Raw genomic sequence first — 13,559 nt, 5'->3', positions numbered from 1 at the left:
TATTACTAGTAAGTTAATACCACCTCTTCAGGGATGGGGGATGCCTAGTACTCTACAACACTAATACTGTAATGAGACAGCTGGCTGTATGGTGAAGGTAAATCTGTCATTTTCATTTCTTTTTAGACTCATGGGTGTCTGGTTCTTTGGACTATCATATTATCACTCTATTGTATTTTTAATTGTAGTTATCACACCATTGCATATATCTGCACCACTGGTCAGGTGGTATCTTTAGGCCGTGGATCAAGTCACTCAAACAACCCAACTCATCAGGAGGCCCCAGCAGAGAACTCTGACATTACCTGCCTGCTGTCTGCAGAGGGTATGAGTCCTTCCACTAGCTCGTGACTGATTGACTGAAGGAGACACCCCAGCTATCCTTCTTTCACAGGATCCCACTGAACTATGATTATAGTTCTTAGTACTTTTATTTTAAACTGCTGAATTTATTCTTGGAGTAATAGGCAATCATTTCTAAAGATTTAAGTGATTCAAAAAACATCAAAATTAGTTAATTATATTAATAACATGGTTTGATATATTCAAGCAAATACCTAAGCAAATCGACCCTGATTCATTATGCAAGGGCCTAGACAACTATAAATGTTTATTGAGTGAATAAATAACATTTGATCTGGTCAAAATGGATTCTTATGCTATTTGTAGTCAAAATTTAGGAGAGTATAAATTTTTAACAAGTGAGTAAATTTGGCTTAGTTATATATAGGTTTATTTTTCCCTGGTAAAACTTTGAACATGGATTTCTTAATTTTTTAGACCTTGTGGATATTGAAGTCAAAGACATTTTTGCTGGCGCACATGCCAACTTTGTGACAACTCGGCAGGTATCAGTACGTGTTATTCCTTTTTTTCCTTTTAAATTACAGAATTTAAATTTAAATTACAGAAGTTCTTTCTCTGGTGCTGGGGATCAAACCCAGAGCCTTGTGTGTATGCTAGGCAAGCATTTTCTCCTGAGCTGTACCTGCCTTTCCTTAAATTTCAGACTATTTTTTGGAGCAGTATATTACTCATTTTCAGATCTTTTACTAATGTGTTCTGTTAAAATGGTGGACATGTTCACATGACCTTGTCTCTGTAAATGAACAGAGGGCTGGAGATGTGGCTCAGTGGGAGATTACTTGCCTTGCATGCAAAAGCAATAGCCCTAAATTTGGGTCCAAAATGGGGATGGCAGGAAAAGGTGTGGGCAATGAGGGGTAGGTTTAAGACAAAAGAAGAGAGGGAAGATGGGGCAGGTGAGATGTCTGAAACAGAGGGGAAGAAGAGGTACAGAATCAGTCTGCGAGGCACACTTGGGACAGCAGAGAAGGAACCAAATAAGAAGATGTGAAAGAACGGTTTCGTACCTGGGAGCTAGGAGGCAGCTTTTCCAGAGAAGCAACTGTGCAGGAAGCTCAAGACAGACAAGCACAGAGTTTAATTTTAACAGAGAGCAATAAATCCCTGGATGGGGTCAGTGCTAGAAGAGAAGAGGAAGTGAAACAAGGCTTTTGACAACAGAGACATTTTGACAGGAAAGTAAAATTAGAAGATAATGGGATGATTTCTCATGAGTGGCAGAAGAATGTCCCAGAGCAGGAGACAGGAAACAGAGCCCAGTGCTGTATCAGTCGTTCTCACTGCATGTGATAAACCACTGACCAATAGCAGAGCAGGAGACAGGAAACAGAGCCCAGTGCTGTATCAGTCGTTCTCACTGCATGTGATAAACCACTGACCAATAGCAGAGCAGGAGACAGGAAACAGAGCCCAGTGCTGTATCAGTTGTTCTCACTGCATGTGATAAACCACTGACCAATAGCAGAGCAGGAGACAGGAAACAGAGTCCAGTGCTGTATCAGTTGTTCTTACTGGCTGTGATAAGACACTGACCAATAGCAAACTGGGGATGAAAGGGCTGAACAGCTCACTAGTCCATCATGAAGGGAAGTCAGGGTAGGAACTCAGGGCAGGAACCTGGAGACAGGAACTGAAGCAGAGGCCCTGGAGGAACAGTACTTAATGTCTTGCTGTGGCTTGTTCTGTTACTTTGCTTATATGCCCCGGACTTATCTGCATGGGGATGACACCACCTATAGTCAGCTGGGCACTCACACATTAACCATTAATTAAGAAAATGCTCTAGAGACAAAAACCATAGGCCAATCTGATACAGTCCGTTCAGTTGAGATTCCCTAAGCTTTATGTAAAGTTGACAAAACGTTAAGTATAGAATGGAGATGTCTAAGGAGAGAAATATGCCATTGTGGCTGCAGATGAGGGTGAGTTGGTGATTAGTAACTGCTTGATGACTAAAGCTGATGTGAGAGTGAGAGAAGAAGCCGAGGAACATGAGGAAAGCCAGAGACATGAGCAACAGGTGTCTCAGAGTATAAGAAAGCAACTGTCTTTGGAAGTGCCCACTTGAAATTTGTGATTAAAGATTACATGTGGTTGACCAGCACGATGGGCAGGCTGTCTTCAGTGGTGTTAGGCATTGGGAGTTGGCTTTGGGGTAACCCAGACTTGAACATCTAGAATTTTTCAGTCCAATAAGGGAGGCATAAAGGAGTTGTGGGAGTGAATAGAAGAGTGAAACATAGGAGCTAAGCTAGTTCCAGAGTAAGGAGATGATCACAGAGTGAGAGCGATGTCATGGTCAGAGAGACTGCTCCGAACAGATGCTTTAAAATGGAGCAGTTGTTAATGTAAAAGTCCGGTTTATGCCCTAGGCATAAGTTGGTGCTTTTTAAGTAAGGGGACTTTGCATTCTAACAATCATTTGGTTGTGTCTGTAGACATTTTAGGTTGGTATACTGACAGTGACTACTACTGGCTTCTAGTGGGTAAGGGCTAGGAACATGAAGTACTAAATATCTTACTATGTGTGGGATCCTTCACAACAAAGAATTATCTAATTCCAGGAGTCAGTCGCTTCAGTTCAGAAACCTTCTCCCTGTCAGGAGTAGCTAAAATAGGAGAGGATGGAGTGGAGAGAAGATTGGGAGCTGAGATGTTGAAGCAGGAGATAGACCGCTGTCATCAACTTTGAAGTTGCCAAGAATGGGAGCAGGGAGCATGAGGACAGGAGCAGTGGTGAGCCCACAAGGGCCATGGTGCTTGTGAAGTTTCCAAGGAGAAGCTAGGGACTTTGAAGAGGAAAATAAATGACACATAGCTGCCAGTAGGAGGCAGATCATTGTACTGAGATGCTTAGATGCAAGAGAAAATAAACCTTTGTGATTGATAAATTCCAAACCACCGGAATTTAAATCAGAATGCTCAGGTAGGAGCTGGAAATGTGGCTCAGTATGAACAAAATCCTGGCACAGACCCCGTCCCCAGCACAGTGGGCGGGGACGCGTGAAGCATTGTATTCTACACATATTTCCCCAGAGGATTTTATTTGATTGAAGAAAAGTGGTGTGTGTGTGTGTGTGTGTGTGTGTGTGTTTGTATCAAGTGTCACTCTTGGCTATATAGTGAGACCCTATCTCAAATTACATATAAGATTGTGTTCATGGCATTTTAAACACATTGCCTGCAATTTTTCGTGGCATTTAATTGCATCCCTAACGCTATCAAGTATCATCACTGTTTCTCAAACCTTTTAATCACCCCAAACAGACACCTTATAGCTATTAAACAATAATTCCTCATTTCCTGACCTCCTCAGTCCTAGGTAACTTCTCTTTGTTTGACATACTTTATATATGTGGAATCATAAAATTTCTCCTATTTTTTATTTGATTTATTTTCACTTAGCATGGTCTAGAATACACACACCTTATATTAGAGTGTCATTTTCAATGCTAAGTAATATTTCACTGCATATTATATTATCACATTTTCAATTTTCAATGTGATAATATAATATGCAGTGAAATATTACTTAGCATTGAAAATGGTAAAATATAACAGATGCACTCATCTGTTGATCGATATTTTCATCTTATGGCCATTTGGATGGTGGTAAGATGAATATTAATTTATAAGCACCTATTTCTGTCTCTATTTTTAATCTTTTCTTGCATGATTACACTTTTATAAATGCAGACCAAGCAATTGCCCAAGTTAGGAAACAGAGTGTACAGGCCAGCCCTGATGCAAAAGCTCACCAAACACCTGTGCAAGAGGACAGGCCTTGCGTGTGCCAGGCACCGTACTGATTGTTACTCACCATGTGTGTGCATGTCCCTGGTCATTTTTGCCTTTATTTTCTTCCTTAAAGAATACTAGGTCCATAAGTGTTTCCAGGAAAATCCTGCCAGAAATGATCCGAATCAACCAGTCTCTGGTAAAGAAATGGAGAACAGCAGACAAGGGAAAAGAGCGAAAAGATGCCAAAAGGTGACCCAGCTTGATGACTTAGAGTAGAGCCCCTTCTGTGTTTCTGAAATCCTAATCACTTTGCCCTAGCTGTGACAAAGAAGGATTGCTCGGTCCTAACAGAATTTACATTGTGGGTATGATTCTCTTTTACTACCTTTTGGTTGGATTGGTCATTGATGTGCATGATAATTATCGTTTATTTAATATTAGAGCTACAGGGAGAAGGTATATGGCACGTAACTTTCTAAGTAAGGGAGATGTATGAATGAGTCTTAGCAGCAAGTTGTACTGCTTTCAGGTCTTCATAGTTGATTCACTAGCATTTCAGAATTTAGGCCTTCAGAGTGACTGGTTGTATTTATTATTCAAATGCAAATGCATAGAAAATCAACTATAAACAGTTCTGGTGAGATACAGTAGTAACATCTACAAGGTGTATGCTCATAATATGGAAATTAATGAATCTAGAGTTCTATTATTTATTTGTATATAAGATAAAGGAAGCTATAGGTATTTCTAACCTCCAGTCCACAGGTCACATGAATCCTAGGCTACCTATAAGTACTGCTCAACACATGTGTATATGACAGTGGTTCTCAACCTTCCTAATGCTGTGACCCTTTAATACAGTCTCTCATGTGTGGTGATCTCCAACATAAAATTACTTTTGTTGGTACTTCATAATTAATTTTGCTACTATTACGAATCATAATGTAAATATCTGGTATTTCCAATGGTCTTAGGCCACCCTTGTAAAATAGTCATTTGACCCCCAAAAGAGGTTGCAGTTCACAGGTTGAGAAGCACTGGCATATGACAATGTCACCTCAAAATGTCAAAAGGCTGGACACTGCCCAAATGTGACTTTACCCTTGTTATTATGTTTGCAGAGAAATCAGCTTGATATTTTCATCTTCTGCTTGTTTGATGGCAAGCTTTCTGAAGAAAAGGTAAAGCTTCAGTGGAAATGACCTTTATTTAAAATACTGGGGGCTGTGTAAAAGAAAATTTATAGAACCAAGTTGAGTGTGAATTTTGTCAGCACACAGATTCCTCTGTAGAGAATTTTCTGGTTGATAAACTAACTCCTCTATATTTCTTTCTCTGTTGTTTAATTGGAGAGACTGGCATTTTAGTCAGGCTCTTTATATCTACAGATAAACAGCTGTGCCTAAACATGCTTTATTGTTTCAAAACCAGGACTCTCGTGTAGCTCAGCTAGCCTTGATCTCACTGTGTAGATGAGGAGGACCCTGCACATCTGACTGTCCTGTCCTCATCTTCTAAGTGCTGACATTACCTAACAGTTTAAGTCATTCTTTTAATGCTCAGTATTTAGGCCTTCTCTCTCTCATTCATGTGAATCTCTCTCTCTCTCTCTCTCTCTCTCTCTCTCTCTCTCTCTCTCCTTCCCTCCCTCTCTCTCTCTCTTACACACACACACACACACACAAAAACACACACACACACACACAAACACACACACACACACTCCATATACCTAGGCATTCCATCAAGTTTTTTTTTCTTCCTTTGCATGTGTCTTAATTAGGGTTACTATTGCTGTAATGAAAGAACATGACCAAAAGCAATTTAGAGAGAAAAGGGTTTGTCTGGCTTATGCTTACAAATCACCGTTTATCTATTGGGTTAAATTGTTGGGTTGAATTGTGCATGGGACTTGTTGGGTTGATGTTTGGGTCCTGCATCTGTCTCACCATGGGCTAGGGTTTCTCATGGGTACAAAGGCACAAGAATTTGACTGTATTCCCCACATGCTGGTGCTGGGTGGGTGTCAGGCTATGTGAAGCCGTGGGACCCTGTTTCAGGGATGGGGGAGCACAGTCTGAGGAGCCAGAGCTCTTGACTTTGGGGTCCCCAGGCCAAAAACCATCCAAGAATTGGCTGCTTCTCAGGCTCTTGGGCCCTCAGGCACCACTAGGGGGCCACATAAGGGCTGAGAATGAAATGAGGCATATGGGCTAGGTTGGCTTGCTGCCAGAGAGGAGAGGGGGGAGGGATGAGCTCCAGCTGTGTCCTGTAGGGATGAGAGTTCTTGGTCGTGGCAGGCAGAGAGTTCTACTGGGGGAGATTAGGTGACAGCTCTATAGATGAAGTGTTTGGAGCCGACTTTTAGCAGAAAGCAGCTATCAGCTTTGCAGCCATCTTGAGCCATATACCCTGACATGAGACTTGGATTACAATAGCCTACAACAGCTGAGAACACTCTGATAATCTTGGTTTAGATACCTTGGGTGTGTGAGATTAAAGGTGTGTGAGATTAAAGGTGTGTAATTTAAGAGTATGATTTAGAAGTGTAGAGATCAGATTTAGAGACAAGACCTAAGGGCATGATTAAAGGTGTGACCAAAAGGCATGGCTTAGAAGTGAAACATATAAAAGGAGAGAACAATTTGGAGTAACAGAGATTGAGTACAACTAGGAACTAGGAGGAGTACAACTAGGAACAAGGAACTAGGAACTCAAGACTTGGGACTTGGACTAGGAAGAGAGACTGAAGAATAAACAGGATTGAAATACACTCTGTCTGGTCTCCATTCTTCGAGTCTGTCCTCACTCTCTCTCTTGCTGAACCCTGACCCTCGGACCGGAGCGGCAGCTTGGGCCGGGATACAGTGGCCGCCAAGCGTGGAGTGGAGAGGGCCTCAACATTTTAGGTCGCCCAAAGTGGGCCAGCCTAGGCCCCAACATTTTTGGCGCCGGAACGTGGGGCTAGTGCAGTTCCCAACAATGAAGGCCAGCTCCACTGTTCCCCACAGGCATATTTCAAAGAAGAGAAACAGTCTTAAAATGTTTATTGTCATGCTGGAAAGTAGATGAAAACTATATCCCCATTTCCTCATGGTGGGCCTGAGGTTAAATACCTTTTGCAAGGAGGAGGGTTTGGGAAGGAATACTTAATTGGCTACGCCCCTTTGGACTTTAGGTACTTCATTAATATGGCAATTTGTCTTGAGGCTCCATGGCCTGTAGTCATCCCTTCTACCTGTGGAGGGGCTAATGGGCGTTGTTCTATGTGATGAAAGGACCCAAATCTATGAAGGTCTGTGACCTCATGCCAAATGCCTGCCATCTTTTGCAGGGAACCCTGTGGGGTCTCTGGAGATTTCCAGCTGGTGCTTGACCAGAAAACTAGGCTGGCCTTCACGGTCCTACATTCATCATTGAAGGAAGTCAGGATAGGAACTCAAGCAGGGCAGGAACGTGGAGGCAGAATCTGATGCAGAAGCCATGGAGGGATGCTTCTTACTGGCTTGCTCCTCAGGACTTGCTCAGCTTTCTGTCTTACAGAGCTCAAGACCACCAGCCCAGGGGTGACCCAACCCAAAATGAGCTGGTCCCACCCTCACCAATCACTAATGAAGAAAGTGCCCTATAGGCTTTCCTACAGCCTGATCTTACGGAAACATTTTCTCAGTTGAAGTTCCCTTCTATCTGATGATTCTAGCTTGTGTTAAGTTGATATAAGACTAGCCATCTCAGTGTGTGTGTGTGTGTGTGTGTGTGTGTGTGTGTAATGCTTGTGGATATACAGGTGAAAGCCATCAAATGATGTTGGGTGTCTCTTTCTGTGCAGCTTATATTTCATTTTATTTTTTAAGAAGAGCAAGTCACTGGTAGAACTGGTTGGTAAGATTCTATTGGTGAAGACCACATGCCTTGGTTAAATGATATTAAGAAATCAAGTTGGAATTAAGCTATAAGATTCCTCCCTGATGGCTAGTTTTATAGTCTCAGAAGGGCACTGTAGGCTTCTAGGGAAGAAAAGATAAACAACTGTGTACCCAACAAGCTACACTACCAATCTGTTTTGCAAGGTATGCCCATTTGTGCAGTAGAGCACTACTGTTAATGGTGTAACCAGCTTCTCTCTTGATTGGATGTGGGACCCACTCCATGGAGGCAAAGCCAGAGCTAGTATTATAAAGCTGGGCAAAACCATATGCTGGGGGATACAACAGATACTATGGAGGAACTAAAACTGTTGTTTAACTAAAGTGGAATATCATCAAACTGCTTTTTGAATATTTATGATTATATTCAGAAACAAATGTCAGCCTTAACAAATGTATTTTGTTGTTTTTTGTTGTTGTTGTTGTTGTTGTTTTTGCTGGTAAATGCAGAAGCTCATGGCTGCATAAAATCCCTAGAATAAGTGATGGATGAATGCTCAGTTTTAAAGAAGGCATTCAGGCCATTCCTCGTAAGCTTCTGGATCATCACAAAATATGGGAGCAAACAAAAAACTGTCCATGGGTGAAAAGGTCTGAGAAGCTATGTTATGGGCAGGACACAGCCTGTGACACAAACTCCACAGGGCTGTGGCCGCCTGAACTGGGTCTAGATGAGAGTGGGCCCAGCAGCACTCAGGCATGGGAGGAGAATGGGCTCGGGAAGTTCTCTCCCTTGCTGATGAACTGTTTGCTGCTGATTGATTCAGGAAAATCAGGCATCAGTGCTTTCAGCTGCAAATCCATGGGTGGCTTCACTAGGATAGTTGTAATTCCAAAGTCGCATGGATATCCCAGGTAGGACAGAGTCCGAAACAAAACAAAATAAAACACCCAAAAGTCATGAATCTGGGAAAGGCATTGATAGGGATGAAAGGAGATGATGGGGAAAGGATAACTGGAAAACATCATATGGCTTATGAAACTATCAGAGAACATTAAGTAGTAAAAAGGTAGAAATAAAGGCAAACAAACCAGGTTTGTTGAAAGGCGGTGCAATAGTTCCCAACAACAGTGAAGGGAACCTTAGTTTTGAAGATAAGAGCTGAGCCCTGAACCTGAAGCTTGCTCCTGTGACTAGGTTTGATGGCCAAGAGGTCCCTGGATATCATTCTCCACCTCCCAGTTCAGGTCATAGGCACAGAGGAACCAAGGTTGTTCAGCTTTGTATGTGGGTGCTAGAGAACCCAGGTCCTCTTGCCTTCACAAATACACTCTCCCCTCCTGAACCATCTTTTAGCCCTATTTTGAGTCTCTGAATTTACTACTGGCCACTGTAAAAGGAAGTTTCTCTGGCCAAAGCTGACACTGGCACTGTTTTCTTGGCATAAGTGTAATTTTTCAGAGGAAAAACTGGTTCATATTCATTTAGCAAAACAAGAGCAATAGCTCCCCATTAAGATCTGTGTATTCCCTCCTGTGTAGGAGACCTCAAGTTCAACCAGAAAGTGGTAGGTAACTACTAGACAATTTGATCTATTGTACCAGAGAGTTTACCATGCCTGGCCGGTCAGTACTGTTGAATTCGAGGTTCACAGCTGAGAAGACTCTTAAGGACAATTCTTCCCAAGCAGCTTTAAAAGTACTTTCTGGCAATATGAGGACTAGCCAGAGGAAAGAATTTTCTAGGAACTAGAGAAACTTAGCAAGATAAGTGCCATGGCTTCTGGCTAACAGTTCACTAGGCATCATCTTTTCAGAGTCTGCGAAACATCTGTGCATCTATATCAGGCCCCAGCTAAAAGCAGACAAGAAATCTGGACATTGTTTGTCTTGCCCTCTGCCATCTCTCCCCCATTTTCTCTTTTCAGTTTGAAAGGGAAAGACTCTCCAGGACACGATGTCCCCTTTTTCTTCAGACTCATGCTTATTGTACATAGGGGAATTTACTATACTAAATTCTAAGAGTTAATGCCATATCAGCTCAAAATATGTCAAATCAGTATATTGCTTATTTCCAGCTAAAATCACCTAAGGCATGATAACTACAGAACAGATTAACCAGATTATCTGGCCTGTTTTGTTTTTGTTTGTTTTTCTTTTGTTTTATCCAAAATATGTCTGTTGGGAAAGTTCCCACTCATCTTGAATCAGGGGCTTTCAGTGCTGCTTCCCCCTGAAGGAGCATCCTTCTGTCAGCCTTGCTTTTCCACCTGTCGGCTGACAGAGCAGCCAACACACAAGATTACCGTTTGTGTGTGGCTAAAGACCGTGATGATTTTATAGCATCCTGGGCATTTCACATCCACAAAGTAGGGAAAGTGCTTTTTCTTGTGCTTCCTCTTCTCTTCTGGAGATGGATGAAGGAAATCCTTTGCAGGCATGTTCTCGTAGGGAGGTCATCACTGCTGGAAACGTTTGTTTTTCTACAAACGTAGAAGCAACAAATTTGTAGCAAGCAACAACTACTTAAGGGCTGAGTGAAGGGTGTGTGAGGGAAAGGAGAATGGAAGTGGAGTTGTGAGGAACCTACATGGATACTCACTGTAGTAGCCCTTTTAGCTACACACACACACACACACACACACACACACACACACACACACACACCTTTCCTTACTCCTTAAGAGTTATCAGCTTAGCTTACCCACCCATTTATCTTATCATTCCTTCACAAACATATTGTTCTTTGTCTAAAAAGTATAAAACATCATGTTTTTGTCATTTCTTTGGATTTATCTTGTTCCTATGTACATATAATTTTAATAAAACACATCTCTTTTTCATGATAATCTTTTCTTATGTTTATTATGTGTAGGAGAAACCTCTATACTTACTTATATCCTTCTTAGGCCCACCTAAAGATGCCACAAGGCCAGGAACAAGGCAGAAGTGATCTCTTCCTCTTCTACAATACTGTCTTTTTAAAGAAGAAAAATATCCATGACCACTTTTTGGGAGTTTTAAACTTCCAGGTGACAGCTGCAAAAGAGAAAGAATTTTGGAGAAATATTTACAGTTACAATTTGTATAAATTCTAGTTCTAATATCATATGTGTCTTTCAGAAAATTTCTAAAATGAACTATCAGATCTCTGTGCTGACAAGGTCCCTGGCAACAGTGAAACCACTATTATTACATCACCCTGCCTCTGGTGGCCAGACACAGTGGTGCACTCTTGTAATTCCAGTACTTGGAAGCTGAGGCAAGAAGGTCACAAGTTTAAGACCAGCTTGGGCATACTAAGACTGTTTCAAAAAGTAATCAATTATAAATAAATAAATATATGAATAAATAATTAAATATAAATGGTACCATATGTGGAGAGTAAACAGTTCCAGTCTGTGGAATAGACTGACTGTCGGGATTGTTAATTTTTAGACTTAATTTACAGAGTCTTTCTAGGGATCAGCTTGTAACTCTGTGGTAGAGTATGGCTTACCATGTATGAGGTTCTAGGTCAGAGGCCCTGGGCTCAATCCTAGTACTATAAGATTTAATTTAATTTAAAAAATAAAATCCTGCTAAAATTGCACCCCATGCTTGATGTTACTGGTTCAGGGATAACAAGTTGTGGTTTATTCCTTTTTAACAAGAATACGTCTTTACACTTCTGTGTTGCCCTAGTCTATTATTTTGAAAAAAAGCAATCTTTAAATAAAGTTAATATTTTGTGTGTGCTAAGACAAAAAAACAAATAATATTATATGGAGTTTTAAAATGCTTTATTCTCATCTGTTTGTGTATTTTTAATGCTTTTTGTGTCCATAGAGATACTGGAGAGAATAATTTCATTGATGTGGACTTAAAACTGGCAAGGGATGTCTTCAAGAATTTAACAGCAGAGAAATGGATTTCTTCCTTGGTAACAGCCACTATTTGTTAAATTTCCCTGAGACACTGCACAATCATACTTCTTTATAGGAATAAATAAAACAGCAGCTGAGTTTTGGTGGGAGGAGGGTAATAAGGACCTGTACATGGGACTGAATAGAAGGCTAGTCACTTTATAAAGGTACTTTAGCCCAGACATTGTCATAGGTGGTGGAATTTACTTTTTTATTAAACCATTAAATGCACAATAGATATAGTCTTTGGTTTTCAACATGAAGAAAGTAATATTGAGACATGAAACTTCTCTCTGGAAATGCACATGGAAAGAACAGGGCTTTGGGAAGCAGGATGCCCTCTCTGGTGAGTGATCACAGAACTCGTCTGTTTGGAGATGAATCTTGGGTGCAGCCTTCTGAGTTCAGACTCTGTGTGTGTGCCACTGCAACTAGCTTACAGAATTGTTTCTGGGGAACTTTGGATCGGTTTCAAACTGACTAGTCGCTGTGTATGTTCATCTGCATGTGATTTCCCTTTATTTCCTTCATGTCCCATAATATAAAATGGACAGATGGCTCACTCAGGACTGCCTCAGGGTATGTGAATGAAAGTCTGACTATGGTTCATCAATAGGCTCCAGAAGGTCTAAGTGAGCTTTCTAATTGGAAGATGGTGCAATAAACCTGCAGCCGCAACTTGTAGTCATTTACAATACTGTGTCGTGTGTAAATTGGCCTTGCTCTTTGTCCCCTTTTGACCACAGATAACCACATGTCTTGAAGCGAATCTGCTCGGAGGTCTTCCATACAGTTCTCCACATCAAGAAGCTCTATTGATTTTTCTTTTGCTCCCAGAATGTTCCATTATGCAGGATCCAAAGAACTGGAAGACCCTGGCATTTGAATTTGCAAAAGCTATTCATAAAATGAATCCACAGTTATTATCATGCCTGAGTAAGTTTTATATCATTTTACAAATATATTCTGTAGAATCACTTTCGAAGTAGAAATCATAGCAAACACTGGAGAGATTTTCTAATACTTCTTTTAGTAAATGCTATATGAAGTTTTATAAAGGTCAACCCAAAACTATTACATCTGCCACATTTCTTACCACACAAAGCAAGTAGACAGGTCTTTGGCATTAGACTTTGTTAACCGCAGTGCCAGTCGAGATAAATCGTACTTTATAATTTTTGATTACTATTTGGAAACCTCAAAATTTTGACCAAGAGTGATGAAAAGCAATATTAAACTTCTCATCACTGATATTGTATTCAAATTGTGGAATTTTTCATAATTTTAAGTGAATGTTGAAGGTCTGATACTTAAGAAATACAAAGCTATATATATAGCTATATACTATCCCTGAAACAGCTTAGGTGTTGCGAACCGCACTGCCCCATGTTTGAGGGCCAAAATGTCACAGACCTCTCTGTCAATGTTGGAACCCCCACTGCCAAAAGCCTTGGGGGCTAAATTGTTAGAGCTCACACTGTGCAGGCTTCTCCGCTCTGCGGGTCAGGGTTCAGCAAGAGACAGAGTGAGGATGGACTCAAGGAATGGAGACCAGATAGAGTGTGATTCAATTCCGTTTATTTCTTCAGTCTTTCTTCCTAGTCCAAGTCCCAAGTCTGAGTTCCTAGTCCCTAGTTCCTAGTCCCTAGTGCCTCCAAGTTCTAAGTTTCCAGTTCCAAGT

The 13,559-nt window shown here is 41.1% G+C and overlaps 1 protein-coding gene and 1 pseudogene across 5 annotated transcripts in view; one reads left to right on the top strand and one right to left on the bottom strand.

The window, feature by feature from the left end:
* Herc6 (HECT and RLD domain containing E3 ubiquitin protein ligase family member 6) overlaps nucleotides 1-13,559 on the top strand; it is a 76,006-nt gene that overhangs the window by 25,860 nt on the left and 36,587 nt on the right. For 4 of the 5 annotated variants that reach the window (XM_076932149.1, XM_076932148.1, XM_034499392.2 and 1 more), the window contains exons 7-12: nucleotides 189-325; nucleotides 781-854; nucleotides 4,238-4,356; nucleotides 5,229-5,288; nucleotides 11,802-11,895; nucleotides 12,625-12,814. In XM_076932149.1, coding sequence (XP_076788264.1) covers nucleotides 189-325; nucleotides 781-854; nucleotides 4,238-4,356; nucleotides 5,229-5,288; nucleotides 11,802-11,895; nucleotides 12,625-12,814 — 674 coding nt within the window. The remainder of the gene's footprint in view (nucleotides 1-188; nucleotides 326-780; nucleotides 855-4,237; nucleotides 4,357-5,228; nucleotides 5,289-11,801; nucleotides 11,896-12,624; nucleotides 12,815-13,559) is intronic. The other variant, XM_076932147.1, reaches the window with a different exon arrangement.
* On the bottom strand, nucleotides 9,877-10,414 carry LOC117706553 (small ribosomal subunit protein eS27 pseudogene; annotated as a pseudogene).

This window comes from Arvicanthis niloticus, chromosome 4 (assembly GCF_011762505.2).
Source record: "Arvicanthis niloticus isolate mArvNil1 chromosome 4, mArvNil1.pat.X, whole genome shotgun sequence".
Taxonomy (NCBI): domain Eukaryota; kingdom Metazoa; phylum Chordata; class Mammalia; order Rodentia; family Muridae; genus Arvicanthis; species Arvicanthis niloticus.
This window is presented reverse-complemented; position numbering and strand designations above follow the sequence as displayed.